The 17,198-nt window shown below is 44.1% G+C and overlaps 1 protein-coding gene across 1 annotated transcript in view; it reads right to left on the bottom strand.

Moving 5' to 3' along the window:
• Positions 1 to 17,198, bottom strand: part of DNAH14 (dynein axonemal heavy chain 14) — a 468,480-nt gene that overhangs the window by 339,693 nt on the left and 111,589 nt on the right. The window contains 2 exon segments of the mRNA XM_054022851.1: positions 10,440 to 10,787; positions 11,321 to 11,493. Coding sequence (XP_053878826.1) covers positions 10,440 to 10,787; positions 11,321 to 11,493 — 521 coding nt within the window.

The raw sequence follows: 17,198 nt of genomic DNA, 5'->3' as shown, positions 1-17,198 counted from the left end.
TGCGAAAGTGTGGGCAGAAGCCCAAGTCACTGCTCTGCAGATTGCGGAGATAAGGACATCTTTAAGGAATGCATCCAAGGTAGAAACTGACCTTGTGGAGTGCGTATGGACTCCATATGGAGGCAGTAGGTTGTGTCCTTCATAACAGAGATTAATGCAACCCGAGACCCATTTGGATACTGAGTCAATATCACACAGTCCTTGGATCTTTCTGTGAACCAAAGAAAGAGCTTAGGGGATTTCCTAAAGTCCTTAGTTTTGTCCAAGTAGAATGCTAGTGCTCTTCTAACATCTAGCATATGCAGAATCACCTCCCTGTTGTCATGGTATGGTTTTGCGGATAAACAGGGAGATGGGTCTGTTGATTCATATGGAAAGTGGAGGCAACGTTAGGGAGAAACTTGGGATGCAACGTCAGGACTTTCTTTAAAAGAAACCATGTATGGTGGGTATGCAACTAGGGCCATTATTTCTTCTATGCATCCCGCTGAGGTGATGGCCATTAGAAATGGTGTTTTCATGGACATGTGTAAAAAAGAGAGCAAGTTGCCATGGGCTCAAAGGGAAGTCTAGTCAAAGCTCTGAAAACTAAGTTAAGGTCCCAGGTTGGGACCTTCCAAGTGAATGTTTCCCCAGGTCAGGCCTGGAGCAGTGACGAGGACCATTTCTTGTTCTGGTAAGTAGTGGAGAACTCTGTAGTCGGGGCTCCACAAAGACTAATATGTCTTGTAGCACTTCTGAGTTCAATTCCTATTCATGGTCGTGAGAAGAGTTCTGATTAAGACTGTTGGTTGTCATGTTCTGTATTCCCGGGAGACAGATAGCTGAGACGAGCACGTTGTGACAGATGCACCAATTCCAAAGTTTGAGTGCTTCCGTGCAGAGGGAGGGAGATCTGGTGCCCACTAGTGATTTATGTAAAACATACAGGTCATATTGTCCATCATGACCTTCACGTAGGTGTTCTTGATGAAAGGCAGAAAGTGTGCACACATGTTCCTTAAGGCCCTTAACTCCAAAAGATTGCTATGGAGGGTTGCTTTTGTGGAAGATCACTTGCCTTGAACTTTGCAGTTGTGTAGGTGAGCTCCCCAGCCTATTAGGGAGGCATCTATTATTAGAGTCACTGTCAGTTGCACGAATGGAACACTTGCTTGGACATTGGATGGGTCTGTCCAACAGTCCAAAGAGTGCTTTACTGTGGAGGTTAGTGATAGCAGTTTGTTTAGTCTGTTCTTGTTCGGAGAATAGACAGAAGTGATCCACCTCTGAAGACACCTCATGAACATCCAGGTGTTTGGAGTGTCAAAGGTGCATGCTGCCATATGACCTAGCAGTTGCAGGCATTTCCTGGTCAATGTTTGAGGACTGGACTGGACTATCTCTTTGAGACTCTAAGGGTGGTGAGTCTGTGCAGTGGGAGGAACACTCCTGTTTGTACTGCATTGAGGGCAGCACTGAAACTCCAGTCACTGTACTGAGGTCAGTGTTGATTTCTGTAAACTGAGCTGTAGACCCAGTTAAACAAATGTGTGCCTGGTCATCTGGGTGGCTTGAACGGCATTCTGAAATGAGGGAGCCCTGAGGAGCCAGTTGCCTAGTTATGGATAGATCACAATGCCGAATATTCGCAGGTGAACCACTACAATGGAGAGAACCTTGAAAGATACCCTGTGTGCAGATGAGAAGCTGAATGGGAGCACCCTGTACTGATAATGGTCCTGCCCGAAGATAAACCATAAGAATCTCCTGTGTGACGGTCATATCAGGATGTGGAAGTTGGCATCTTGTAGATCATGGACTAAAAACCAATCTCCTTGCTCTACAGCTGGAATAATGGCTGCTAGAATGACCATATAGAACTTTTGCACCTTCACATATTTGTTTAATGCCCTTAGATCTACAACGGGCTTCCACCCTCCCTTTGCCTTGGGAATCAGGAAATAATGGGAGTAAAATCCCTTTACCATGAGTTGCGCTGGGACTGATTCTATGGCCCCTAGGCATAAGAGATGATCTGTTTCCTGGTGAAGCAGGTTCTCATCAGAAGCATGTCTGAAGAGGCGAAGGAGAGTGGGACTGGGGGAGGGATGTGAACTGAATGGTGTAACCCTTTGAAATAGTCTCCAAGACCCACCCGTCAGAGGTGATCTTCTCCCAACTGCTGTGAAAGAGGGCCAGGCGACTTCCGAAGGGGCATGACAGAGTAGATGGCAGCTCATGTTACAAATTATAGTTGTTCAGACCTTCAACCAACCTGCCAAAAGTGTTTAGAAGAGGTGGTCTGAGAGGTTACTGGTTGAGGTTTTGACTGCTTCTGAACCCCGAGCCTCTTATATTGGGGTTCATAATAGCACTGAGACTGTGGGTACTGAGGAAGTTGTGTCCTGTCCTGTGGCTGAGTGCTACATCTTCTATTCTGTACCTTCCATTCCCGCATACTAGATTCTTAGGGAGCGTAATGTGGCCTAGGAATCCTTCAAGGTGTGGAGAGAAGAGACTGACTTCTCTGCGAAGAGCTCGGGCCCTTCAAACAGGGGATCTTTCATCATCATCTGCAGCTCTTTGGGCAACCCAGAAAGACTGACTCATTACCACTGCCGTGGAGATTGAGCAGACCACTGTATCAGCTGCGTCCAGTGCTGTCTGTAACGCCGTTCTGGCTACTGACTGACCCCGTCTGACAATGGCCTGAAACAGCTCCTTTTGTGTCTCCGGTAAATGTTCCAGAAATGTACTGAGTTTCCCATAATTAAATAAAATTATATTTGGGCATCACAGCTTAGTATTTGATGACTCTAAACTACAATGTTGCAGACCAATATGCCTTCCTGCCAAAGTGATCTAGCCTTTTACAATCCTGATTGTATGAGGTCAACTTGCCATGATGTTGCTTGCCTCGTGCATTAACCACATCTACTATGATGGAGTTGGGTTGCGGATGTTGAAATAGGAAGTCTACCTCTTCGGGAGGGATGTAGTATTTTGTCAGTTCTCTTAAAATCATCACCTAGTGATTGGGGGAGGCTTTACAACCTCATCTGGTGGAAATAGGGAGAAGTTTGCTCAGAGCAGTAGCTTCCCCTTCAAGCCCTTCTTCCTCTTGTGCAAAAGCTTCTTCCTCCCCAGCTCAGGGGCTCTGGACAGCGAGGCTGTAGGAAACTGTCTGGTGGACTCTCTGAGAGATACTGGATGGCCATGATGTGCAAGTCACCCAAGATCCCAATACCGCCATTGAGGGAAGGGTATTAGGTGGAGGGGTTGCCCCAGTGGGCCCGTACCATGATCATGTGTTGGCTCAATGGAATTGAGGAGAGCCCTTGTATTGTGACAGCAGACCACAATGAGAGGCCAGGAAAATGACATCCTCCTTGTCAATGGGTAATGGTGGCGCTGACCAGGCTATTAGTGGTACATGACCTGATGCAGAGGGCGATTCCAGGTGCCAGGATGTGCTTGGTACCAGGGCCCCAGTACCAACTAATGGGGATTGTGGTTCTTTCCCAACCATCAGGTCTGTAGGGTACCAGAACTCTTGCGGTACTGTGGGCTCGTTATCTCAGTGTCTGTGGTAGTTTATTGGTACTTATAGCTGAGAAGCGTTCCCTAGATGGGAGCTTTGTCACACCCGGTACTGAAGGTTTACTTGGTGCCTCTCTTTTAGAGATGGTACAGTAACTGTCTTTGTCCTTAGAGGGTGGTACCACTGCCTCAGAACCTGACTCCTGGTGTCTCTAGGCAGTGCAGCTGAGCTCACAGCAGAGGCACCCTGATACTTCTGGTTACCACTAGTACCGATGTGGCTGTAATGGGGAACCCCTCTGGCTGGCCAACAACTCAGTTTGGGGGCTTTGAGCCCTTTTTCTCAAGCCTTTATAGGGAGAATCTGCTGGTCTTTTCTGCGACTCTACTCCTTTGACACTGAAAGCTTTGGGGATGATCCGGTGTCTATACCGGAGTCCCCTGGAGGCTGAAGTGTCTTCTCCATAAGGAGGAGTTTTGACTTCAGTTCCCAGTTCTTGCAAGACCTTGGCTTTAGCTGGTTGCAGAGAGAGCACTTCTGCACTGGACACAGAGAGAGTGTCTGTCCATTACAGGAATTGACTCTTTGCAGGAGAGGCACCTCTTGAAGCCCAGCTGGACATGCCCCTTGGAGGGAGGGCTATCACTCTCTAGCAGTTAGGAATGCAGAAGAAAGTTATTTCTCCCTCCTCTTTTTTTTTTTTTTTTTTTTAAACTGAAAGAACTTAGAGAGTCTTCTAAACGCCCCTGGCAGGAAGGGAGGGAATCCCCCTAGACAGGGCGGGAAATATAAATTAAAGTTATTTTCTTTCTTTTTATCCCAATGGATAAACTGAAAACTCAATGATGAATAGTTTTTTCTCCCAAAGAGGTCTAGATGTTTAGTATCCTTGTAAAATGATGCTGACCTTTTCTGTTGCTTACTCTTCTTACTTACTGATGGAGAGTGTTTGGGACAGGATCTGAGAAGAGATAATCTGCCCCTTTAGCTGGTACATATTTTTTCCGCTCTTCAAGATGTAGGGGCAACAGTGGCCAGAATCTGTGACACAGTCTTTGCTGGTTCTCAGACTGCCTCACTGATAAAGAGGGCAACCTCATTCGGAATCAAGCTACGAAGGATGTCCAATAATCTCTGAGGAGCCTCCTGCACTTCTAGTGGTATCTAGGGTGCTTCAGCAGTCCTTTTTGACAGTTTTCAGGAACTGAGAAGGCTCCTCCTTGGGTTAAAATGGCCTTCTTTCGCCTTGTGTCATGCTCACTACGTGGCCCCAGAGAGGGATGTCTTGTATACAGGTCCCAGGGACTTCAATAGGGACACTGAGGTGTTTCAGAGGGGAAGGGAGAAGGAGCCCCGGCGGGAGCATACCGTATCATATGAGACTGACAGTCACTAATGAGGGAGTGCTGAAACCAATGTTCCCTCTAATTTTTTCCATCCATGTGTGGAATAAATTCTGTTATAAGCACCGAGTTAATGTGCAGATATGCACCTCCAGTAGAAATAAAAAACCTAGATATAATGTTATCTTTTAAAAGTTAGCATAGGAATAATTACTCCAGACAGGACAGGTTAGGCGTTTTAGAACTCACTACTCAAAGAATTAAATTTATGTGTAAGAGAGAAATAAAAATTATGAAATGCATAGACCAGTCAAAAAACTAAAATAACACTTTGAAAGAATAAAATTACACAATATATGTGCACTGCAAGAAGTAACAATAATACAAGTGTGTTAGGAGGTGAGTGTGTGCTTGTGAGTGAGACACAGACACAGTGTGTGAACTGAATGCTGGGGAAGTTTCTGAGAGACACCATGTGCTGTCTCTTTAAGGCAATCACGGAAAGCTCTCCTGCTCCTGAGCCCTGTCCCACATTCCCCTGCTCTGCAAAGATGGGGTACATGGGTGGGGTGTGTGTGGAGAGACAGAGTGTGTGTGTGTGCTCACTGATAGGGAAGTCTCTGAGACACTGCGCGCTGTCCCTTTAAGGCACTCACTCACAACCCGGAAGGCTTGTTGAGACCTCATAGACTCATAGACTCATAGACTTTAAGGTCAGAAGGGACCATTATGATCATCTAGTCTGACCCCCTGCATGCTGCAGGCCATAAAACCGTCCCTACCCCTTCCCTGGACTCTGCTGTTGAAGTCCCCAATCCTGTTTTAGGTGACTTCAATCGGCAGAGACCCTCCTGCTAGAGATCCCTGCCCCATGCTGCGGAGGAAGGCGAAAAACCTCCAGAGGCTCGGCCAATCTGCCCTGGAGGAAAATTCCTTCCCGACCCCAAAAATGGCGATCAGTCAGACCCCGAGCATATAGGCAAGAGTCACCAGCCTGACCCCTGTCAGCCATTATACGATTTACCTACCATTGTTTGGTTTTCCTTGACTACTATGTTTTACCATTAAACCATTCCCTCCATAAATTTATCTAACTTAATCTTAAAACCAGACAGGTCCGTCGCCCCCACCGTTTCCCTCGGAAGGCCGTTCCAATATTTCACCCCTCTGACGGTCAAAAACCTTCGTCTAATTTCAAGCCTGAACTTCCCCACGGCCAGTTTATATCCATTCGTTCTCGTATCCACATTAGTACTAAGCTGGAATAATTCTTCTCCCTCCCTTGTATTAATCCCTCTAATATATTTAAAGATAGCAATCATATCCCCCCTCAGCCCTCGCTTTGTCAGACTAAACAACCCAAGCTCCTCTAGTCTCTTTTCATACGACAGGTTTTCCATTCCTCTGATCATCCTAGTGGCCCTTCTCTGCACCCGTTCCAGTTTGAGTTCATCTTTTTTAAACATGGGAGACCAGAACTGCACACAGTACTCCAAGTGAGGTCTCACCAGCGCCTTGTACAACGGGAGCAGGACCTCCTTATCCCTACTAGATATACCTTGCCTAATGCATCCCAAGACAGCATTGGCTTTTTTCACCGCCACGTCGCATTGTCGACTCATAGTCATCCTGCGGTCTACGAGGACCCCTAGGTCCTTCTCCTCTTCCGTTACTTCTAACCAATGCGTCCCCATCTTGTAACTAAAATTGTTATTAGTCATCCCCAAATGCATTACCTTACACTTTTTACTATTAAATTTCATCCTATTTCTGATACTCCAATTCACAAGCTCATTCAAGTCTCCCTGCAGGATATCCCTATCCTCCTCCGAATTTACAACGCCTCCCACCTTCGTATCATCCGCAAACTTTATCAGCCCACTCCTGCAATCGGTCCCGAGGTCAGTTATAAATAGATTAAATAAAATGGGTCCCAAAACCGAACCTTGAGGCACTCCACTAGTAACCTCCCTCCAACCCGACAGTTCACCCTTTAATACGACCCGCTGCATTCTCCCCATTAACCAATTCCTTATCCACCTCTGGATTTTCATATCGATCCCCATGTTTTTCAGTTTAACCAATAATTCCTCATGGGGTACAGTATCAAACGCTTTACTGAAATCCAGGTATATTAGGTCCACCGCATTTCCCTTATCTAATAAATCCGTTACTTTCTCAAAGAAGGAGATCAGATTCGTTTGGCACGATCTGCCCTTCGTAAAACCATGTTGTAATTTATCGCAATTGCCACTAACCTCCAGGTCCTCAACTAGGCTCTCCTGCTCCAAGTCCTGAGCCCTGTCTCCTCTCCCCTATTCTGTGGGAATAGGGTACAGGAGTGTGGGGGGGTGTCAAGCTATGGACACTAGTGATCTGTCTCAGACCCAGGGTAGCAAGAAGGAACTGTAGTGGCAGTTGGTCCTAGATAGCCCTTTTTAGCCTTGGTATGGTCCTACTGGGATCCAGGAAGTGATCCTGCGAGCGAAGCCTGCCCACTGCTAAAGGATCCCCCCCAGGCTAAGGGGGGGTACACAGGACCTGGAGACCAAAAAATTATGGGAGACAACTAATAAAAAGAGGGACAGGAGTGAGAACAAAGGGTCAAATGAAGCGAACCAGACGGGGACACCGAGCAGAGAACCCCGGACAGCGCCCACTGCTCCTCGAAGGCGTCAAGGGAGCCAGTGGACGCCGCCCAGAGGAACTCTGCCTGGATACATGAACGAATAGAGGACCTGAAATAGGCCCCACAGTCACAGGAGACTCCATCGGCCAACCTCCTCACTCTGGTTTTATAGATGGCCAGTTTCGCTAGGGCCAGGAGAGGTTGAGCAGGAGGTCCCGTGACTTTGTGGGGCGATGGATAGGGAGTGCATAAATAAAAAGGTGGGGAGAAAAGTGCAACCAAAATCTTAACAAAATATCCGTGAGGAGCCGGAATAGGGGCTGCAGCCTGGCACACTCCAGATAAACATGAGCCAGGGTCTCCCTCACGCCGCAGAAGGGACAGGTGTCTGGGATAGGGGAAAACCGCGCCAAGTACACACCCGTGCTCACAGCTCCGTGAAGGAGCCACCAACCGATGTCCCGGTGGGTTTCGGGATCAGAGTAGAATAAAGGCTGGCCCACCGGGGCTCCTCACCCTCCAGAGGTGGCAGAAGGTCCTGCCACTTCGTATCGGGGCGGGACGCGAGGGTGAGGACATGAAGAACATGGAGCACGAGTGTGTATAGATGTTTCTTTGGCGCGGCCCGGAACAGAACTGGCTGCAGATCGTGCAGCCGGCTCATGGCGAAGGGACGGGGGGGAGGGGGCGGTTGGGTCCATAGGGCAGGGGCCCGATGAAAAAGTCTGGAGGGCTTGGAGTGGAGGGTGGGCGGGGCGTGCCCTCTCGCAGGACCTGATCGAGATAGTCCCGAGCAGCGGGTAGCAAAGCAGCCCTCACCTCCTGAAGGACGTGCCGTGGAGTACAAGGTCTGGAGAGCCCCATGCGCTGAGCGAGCGTCAGGGGATCCAGCCAGTCTCCCCGGTCTTAGTCCAGGAAGTCTCCGACTTTGGTGACTTCTGCCAGGACCAACCTCTGGCGCACCATGGGGGACTCCGCCACCTGCACATGGAGCTGGTATGGTGGTATAGCTTTGGTTTGGTGATAGGTAGGACCCATGCACAGACCAATGCTAGCAAAAACTTCCATTCACAGGCATATGAAGCACATGCTTAAAGCAGAATGCAAACAGGGACAAGCACTCAAAGAAGGAATAAGCTACCTCCGTCCATGAAGCAGATCTCTCAGATGTCCAGGAGGGAGATCATGAACCAGTAACGGTGCTGAAGTCTGTGCCAGGGTATGTAACTTCTTGGTAGAAAAAAGGAGCAGAATGTCATCTTCGTCAGTTATCATTAGGTGTCTTATACCTTGAGCTGGGTGGGTACCACAAATAAAGGCTCAGGCAGCAAGGCAGGAGGAAGTACAGTCATTAACAGACAGTAATAACTGCTCGCACCCTGCACCAGTGCCATGGGTAGATTCTTCTGGGTGTGGTCCTTTGTTACTGGGATTTTCAGAGTCAGAAACAGTACATTTGTGCGCACAGAGCTCTGATGCTGAGATCTTTGGAACTGACACTTTCAGTGCTGAGTGCTTCAGTCCACGATTACTAGTACCAGACTCGTCAGTGGCATCTGGAGACTGAGCAGAAATGTTGTGATGACTGCTTGATGTCAAGGCATCAATGGGACCCATTACGGCTTGCTCAGTGCCAGAGATGCACATCTGTGTCTCCAGTGACCATGGGATTGGTGCTCTTTGAGGCCTCTCTTCAAAAGATTGACCTGAGGACACTGAAGAGATACTGGCCAACCCCATTGGAAAAGAGAGGGACTTCCTCAAAACGAAATGATCTCTGGAGCTCAAAGTGAACCGTTGACTTACTGGAGTGCTCTCAGAGACTGTACTGTCTGATCAGATAGACTTCTCATGCTCAGGAGTCAATGAAGCCATTGTGAAGTCTCAAGGAGGAATGTTTTCAGATGATCCTGGATTTTTGGGTCTTTTTAGAAAAGGAACAGCATATAGAGCACTTGTGTGGTATATGCACATCCTCCAAACAAAAAACGCTCTTACACTGTCTATTGTTGATAGAAATGGCTTCCTCACAAGAGGGACAGGTCTTGAATCCCAGGGTCTTGGACTTCACCGTGTTTAAGGGTCTGGTGCCAAGAGCACCTGGACTTGACTATAAAGCTAAAAGTTTTTGGTTTTATATATATATATATATATAGCTAATGAGCTAGAAAGCATGAAACTAACTACATAAACTACAGCTAACTAACTATGAGAATTAAGTAGCACATCGGGCAAAGATACTGCAGATGTTCAGTCTCACAACCACAAATGGAAAGAAGGAACTGGAGAGCAGTTTTGCCCACCCCATCCTTTATGCCTAAGCTATGGGGCACCCGAGGGCACCGGTCTTCAAAGATGGTGGCCTCATGCTGTGCACCATAAATGCAGTACATGTGAACAATCACTTGAAGAATTGGAAGTGTTTTTTATAAAAATAATTTTGAAGATGACACATATCCCGCAAGCATAGCTTCCTAAAATCTGCAAAGTGTAAAGAGCACAATACATTGTAAAATCCAATATGGATCTTGCTATGCAAAACTCATTTTCCAGGGCATGTCTTAGATTATGTGGAACGATACTAATGAAAGGCAATTGATCAGATGGATGGATGGATCTGACAACTAGAAATTAAATCTTCTTGGAAACTGAGGAAATTTGCTGTGGTAAACAGAGAAATAAAAAAATGTAGAACCCTATGAGACACTTTTAGAGTAGCTTTTAAAAAGAACCATAGTTTAAGGTTTCCCTTCATAAATGTAAAAAAGATCATTTTAATTATATAATCTTTTAATGACATCATAGCAACTAAGCAGTATTTGGTTTCATGATATTGCTGATTAATATATGTGTGGAATAATACCATACATACTATATGCTATTTAACATATTTTCATTTATAAACCCTAAATGTGCGTGCAATAAAAATGATCAAGTCACTTACTTCTGAGAGATATGAGTTCCTTGCTTCAACTATTGCATACAATGATGAACGTATTATATTAACCAGGGTTTCAAAATATGGCAGGCAGTCTGTTTGATATTTAACACTTCTGACCTTAATCATATGAATGCGTCTTTCAATAGTCATACATATAATCTCATTTACATCATCTGTATACTTATTTAAGATTCCTCTGAAATCATGTGACGATAATTCCCTTTGTAGTGCTAAGATTTCCATATTCATAGTTTTAGCTTCATTCACCATGGCACAGTATCGCAAAAAGTTTCTGCTATAAGATTCAACTTGTTCCATTGAACTACTAAGAATAGACAGAAGAGTCAAAATCTGTAGATTTAATATTGTAAGAAATAGTTACAAATTTCATTTTGACAAAGGGTTGGTCTAATTAAATTTTCTCTGTTAACAGCAATTTAGATATCTACTGACCAGTTTTGTAAATTAATAATTTTTCAAAACAGTAATTGTCAAAATAGATAAGTTGAACTTCTGTAAAAAAAACAAAACAAAACAAAACCCAGGACCTATACTTTCTTACATAAATTCAGATTGGTATATTCATATTTAGTTTACAACTAGCTCCAAAGAGTCCTTCCTAAAGATTCACTTCTAATATGATGCCAACAGAAAGCAAGTTGATAACATTTTTTCAAATATTGCCACCGCTGGGTTTCCCAGCGCATCCTGTGTGTGTGTCTATTAGAATGTTAACCCTTCAGGGCAGGGAGAGTGTTATTTTCTGTTGTGTACAGTGCCAAACACAGGGTTAGCATTCAACATATAACAGATTATTTTAAAATATACGTTTACAATCAAATGTTATGTTACTTAGATACATTTTTTAACTTTGCACCACACACTTTGTTTTGGTAGCATGGATCTGTTCCTAGAAGTAGCTCCCAATTGGGCCATGGAACTGGATACTCTTTTTCCCACAATTCCGTACAACTTTCAGGTGACTGCATTATTTTATGTAAAGACTGAGTGATGAAGACTGACAGATGAATATCACGAGAAAATGGAATAACCTGAGCTAAAAAGAGATAATTAAAACAAGTTAATTTTCTGAGACTCTTCTCAGAACTCAAATTTACAATAATACATAAACAAAGATCATAAACAGCATGCATATTCCACTCTCCAATTACACTAATATTGTACTTCCCCATATAATCTACCGCAATATGATACATAATGAAGAAATCACCACACTGAACTGTATATATTGAATTAAAAATTAAGATTTCTATAGCGTCCTTATTGTCTATGTAGTTTATAATTTACCATTATTTCACAGCAATCTGTGTCTCATTTCACATACAAAATCTTGGAGCTCTAAAATCCTTTTTTTTCTATTAACAAATTATACTTAAGTATGAATAATTCCAAGCCTCCAAAGATAAATTTGTTACTTACAAAAGAGAACAATATTGATTTGGTGCACCACATATTATGCACAGGAGGTGAAATAACAGAGCATAAGGAAAATATATTGCAGAATTTCACACAACAGTGATGCAAAGTATTTTAAAAGCTGTTAAGATATTCTAGTGATGGAAAATATTTCTGTCTAAACTCAAGGGGCCAAATCCTGAGGCCATTGCAGTTGTGCCAGTGTAACTGAGGCCAGGATGTATTTACTGTGACCCCAGTTTTAACCCCTGGAGTTAAGATTAATGTGCACACACATAAGTGCCTCCTGTGACACTTTTCAGAGTGGTAGCCATGTTAGTCTGTATCACCAAAAACAGCGAGGAGTCCTTGTGGCACCTTAGAGACTAACAAATTTATGTGGGCATAAGCTTTCATGGGCTAAAACCATCAGATGAAGATGCATCTGATGAAGTGGGTTTTAGCCCATGAAAGTTTATGCCCAAATACATTTGTCAGTCTCTAAGGTGCCACAAGGACTCCTTGATGTTTTTCCTGTGACACTGTCACTGAAAGCTAGTTTATGCCAGTGGTAGGGACAAGTGCTATTAACATGGCAAGTATAACTGCACATATATATTTACTAATTTTTAGTGTCAGGATAAATAAAAAGAAGAAACGCAACAGGGCCAAAGTCACCACTGGTATAAGTAGCAGCAACTCTTGTGAAGTTAATAGAAGTGCCCCCACTGTGCCACGGATTAATTTGGCCTTTGGTATCTAAATATGCTATAATATTCAATATATGCAAGTATAAATGTAATAATTATTTCAACAAACAGAGGTAAGGGTTCCCCACCTTTTTGGAACAACAGGCATACAGGAACATATACATCCATCTATGTTAGACATGAAGAATGCAAGATTGTTAATATATATGTAACTACATTTGCAAATCAGCCGCTACTTGCTATAGCTAAATTCAGCACTTTTCATCTTCATAGTGCTGTACAACCATATACAAACCAATACTCACAACACCCTTTCAGGTAGGTAGTGAAACTTGGTTTAGGTGAACACTCAAATGACCACCAAAAATTGGTTAACAGAAATAGTTTTCGAATGAAAGCAGAAAAGAATTTCACAAAATTGTACAGTCAAGATATTTGATTCAATCCCTACTGCCAGAACCTATTGTGCTGGGCCTCATTAACAGGAAAGCCTGTCCAGTGGAAAATCACAAAGACCATAATTTGCCCACAAGTCCCACTCAAATGGGACAGCTGAAGCCAGTTGCTAGAGCCTAGGAAGTGGGCAAGAATGACCAAAGAGGGCAAACCTAGTAAGAAATTAAAGCTGCTCTCCCCTTGAGGAACTACTATCGGAAGATAGTGTAAACATTGCCACTGTTCCTGTAGATCACTGTCTTGGTGCAACTGCTCCTACAGGATCAGATGGATGCAAACTGCATCCCTATCCCATTGTATTTATAGGGTGAACCAAGCCTAATAGGAACACTGAGGTCAGGGGGGAGGGATAGCTCAGTGGTTTGAGCATTGGCCTGCTAAACCCAGGGTTGTGAGGGGGCCAGTTCGGAATTTGGGGCAAAAAAATCTTTCTGTGGATTGGTCCTGCTTTGAGCAGGCGGTTGGACTAGATGACCTCCTGAGGTCCCTTCCAACCCTGTGATTCTATGGGTACGTCTATACTTACCCGCTGGTTCGGCGGCAAGCAATCGATCTTCTGGGATCGATTTATCGCGTCTTGTCTAGACGTGATAAAATCGATCCCGGACGTGCTCGCTGTCGACGCTGGTAACCCTGCTCTGCGAGAGTAGGCAGAGTCGACGGGGGAGCCTGCCTGCCGCGTGTGGACCCGCGGTAAGTACCTTTAAGTTCGAACTAAGATACTTGGACTTCAGCTACGTTATTCACGTAGCTGAAGTTGCGTATCTTAGTTTGAACTGGGGGCTTAGTGTGGACCAGCCCTATGATGTGTTAACATAAGAAGCTGCCCCATACAGATTTCATATGCTATTTTATATAATGGCAAATTGAGACAAAGAGAGGTTAAGTGATTAGCCAAAGCCACACAGCTGGTTAGTGGCAAAGACAATATTAGAACTCAGGAGTTCATAGCTTTCACTATAGCATGCTACCACAGTGCCCTAAAGAACAATACTGACATTAACTAGTCCAGGATTATCCCCAGATTTTGTAGGCATAGGACGCATCCAATTCTGACCTCACCTGTGACTGGGCCTCCCAGTCTCTGCAAACTGACAACAGACCCTGCCTACCAGGCAAGCAAAAACTGCTACTGGTACAAGCCAGCCAATATACAAGAGCAACAACAGAATAAGGATGAAACCAATAGGAAGACCTCACTGCCATGGACTCCTTGGTAGATTGTGATGCTGGATCCAATCTATCTTAAAGTAACTGTACTTTGAGATGTGTGTTCTATGGGTGCTGCACATCACGTGCACAGACACCTTTAATTGAAGATTTTTTGCTAGCAGTGTAGACATGGTACACACGTGCTCTAGCTGTCCTTGTGCCCTGTACTAAGGGTATACAGGGCAGCATGGGATCAACTGCCACTCCACTTCATTTGCTACTGTGGATTCTTCAAATATTAAGGACTCTGAAGCAGAGGGGAAAGATGGTGGGTAGTGGAGCACCAACAGGCACACATCTAGAAGAATTCCAATTACCATACATGGCAAGAAACCTTCCTTGCTTTGTTGAGTGACAGTCCCAAATGGGTGTTCCTCTTCAGGTGACTCCCAAGTAGCAATCCTCTTATGAGGATGGGAGCTTCAGAATCTTTTTTTTTTTTTTTTTTTTTTACTTACAGCAGATTGAAGCATAGCCAAAACAAGAGAAGCATCAACTCAAGAAGTTTAAACAAGGGCATAATGTCTAGTAAACACTGGATAGAGCCCAACATAGTTGTTTTACAAATATCAAGTATAAGGACATTCGCTAGCTGGGCCATGTAGAATGAGCCCTTGTTGAATGAACTTAATATTTGTAGGTGGCTTTATTTTCAAGGTTTCATAACAGCTTTGTATACACTCCACAATCAGATAAGATAAACTTTGAGATGTAATTGGGCAGCCTTTCAGTCCTTCTCCAAACAAGACAAAGTTTTAGAGAAGCTCAGAAAGGTTTAGTTCTTTGTTGGTAAAAAGCGAGAGCTGTCCACATATAATGCATTCAATCTGGCCTCCCCAGAATTCCCAGAAGATTTAGGATAGAACTCCAGCAAATGAATTTCCTGATTAATATGCACATTTGGGACCACTGTGGGAATAAACCAAGAGCGAAGATGAAGTGTTACCTTGTCCCCATGAAACACAACATAAGGCTGGGGGGGGGGGCTTTGAGGGGGTGTCTGCTACAAGAGCTCCCAACTCCCCAACCCTCCGGGCTGAAATTATAACCACTAGGAAAGACACTAATTGATAAGTGTACGAAGGACCAATTGACTAAACATTTGAATGGAAGTCTCATTAAAGCTGACAGAACCAAATTAAGGTCTTCAATCTGTGGCAGTCATCTAACAGGCAGGTAATGCTTTACTAGCTTTTTGAGAAATCTAACTATCTTAGGGTGAGTGAAAACGTAACACTCCACCAGAAAATGAAAGGCACTGATGGCCTCTAACTGAACTATTATCTAACTCAACAAAATCCCACATCCTTCTAATATCAGTCAATAACTAACATCTGAGGTAATGGAGAAACTCTGGGAGACTGATCTCTTTCCTCACCTCAAACTCGGCATTTAGTCCATTTACCAATACAAGTTTTTCAAGTTGACCACTTCCTGCTGTTCAACAAAATATTATGAAGATTCTTTAAATATTTCTCCTCAAAGTTTGAGACTCATCTAACAACCACACCATCAGGTGCAAGAACACCAGACTGGGATGGGAAAATCTGTTCTCAGTTCTGGTGTAGCAGGTTGGACCTCAGGGGACCTAATCATTGGAGTGGTTGAGAGATGGACTAAATCTGGGAACCAGCTTTGTTAGGACAATTTTGGAACTATGACTTAACTTGCTTTGTATTTTTTAGCACCTTCTGAATTAAGGGAATAGCAGAAAGGCATAAAACAGTATTTTCAAAACACAGAATCTGAAACATGTCCTCTGATGATCAGTGACCTTGGACTTTTGTTGACCTGGGTGGTGAAGAGGTCTATCTCTGGGAAACTCCACTCATGGAATATTGATTGAAGCACTTTTCCATTAATTTTCCATTTGCTGTCTACTGAGAAATGTCTGCTTAATTTGTCCATCACTGTGTTCTGTAGACCTGGTAAGTGCACCTCTGTTATGCTGGTGATATCTCCACATGCATCACTTCTTTGCATAAGCAAAATGATCATGCACCCCCTTGTTAAATGTATGTAGCACATAATGGTAGGCGGTGTAAGCATGCATTTCTTAGTGCTCTCAGTTGATATGTTGGGTAGATTTTTGAGCACTCCAGCTGCCCTGCACCACCACATGTTCATCCAGATGTGTCCTCCATGCAATTAGTGATGTGTAAGACATTATCATCTGTCATAACTATAAAGGGAAGGGTAACAGCCCTCCTGTGTACAGTATTATAAAATCCCTCCTGGACAGAGACTCCAAAATCCTTTTACCTGTAAAGGGTTAAGAAGCTCAGGTAACCTGGCTGACATCTGACCCAAAGGACCAATAAGGGGACAAGATATTTTCAAATCTTGGTGGGGGGGAAGGCTTTTGTTTGTGCTCTTTGTTTTGGGGGTTGTTCACTCTTGGGACTGAGAGGGACCAGACATCAATCCAGGCTCTCCAAATCTTTGTGAACAAGTCTCTCATATTTCAAATTTGTAAGTAAACAGCCAGGCAAGGTGTGTTAGTTTTTATCTTTGTTTTCTCAACTTGTAAATGTACCTTTTTGCTAGAGTGTTTATCTCTGTTTGCTGTAACTTTGAACCTAAGGCTAGAGGGGATTCCTCTGGGTTCTTTAAGTTTGATTGCCCTGTAAAGTTAGTTTCCATCCTGATTTTACAGAGATGATTTTTACCTTTTTCTTTAATTAAAAGCCTTCTTCTTAAGAACCTGATTGATTTTTCCTTGTTTTTAGATCCAAGGGGGTTGGATCTTGATCCACCAGGAGCTGGTGGGAGGTAGGAGGGGGGATGGTTAATTTCTCCTTGTTTTAAGATCCAAGGGGTTTGGATCTGCGTGGCAAGGAAAAGACGGCATGGAAAGCCTTCCAGTTAGTGGCAATAAATTTTCTCGGAAACAACAAGGCAGACAACTACAGGTTGTTGGTGGAAAACTTCCTTAAGGCATACAAAAGCCTTGGTTGCAACATGTCAC

The sequence above is a fragment of the Malaclemys terrapin genome, chromosome 3 (genome assembly GCF_027887155.1).
Source record: "Malaclemys terrapin pileata isolate rMalTer1 chromosome 3, rMalTer1.hap1, whole genome shotgun sequence".
Classification (NCBI taxonomy): Eukaryota; Metazoa; Chordata; order Testudines; family Emydidae; genus Malaclemys; species Malaclemys terrapin.
Note: the sequence above shows the minus strand (reverse complement) of the source record. Positions and strands in the feature narration are given on the sequence as shown.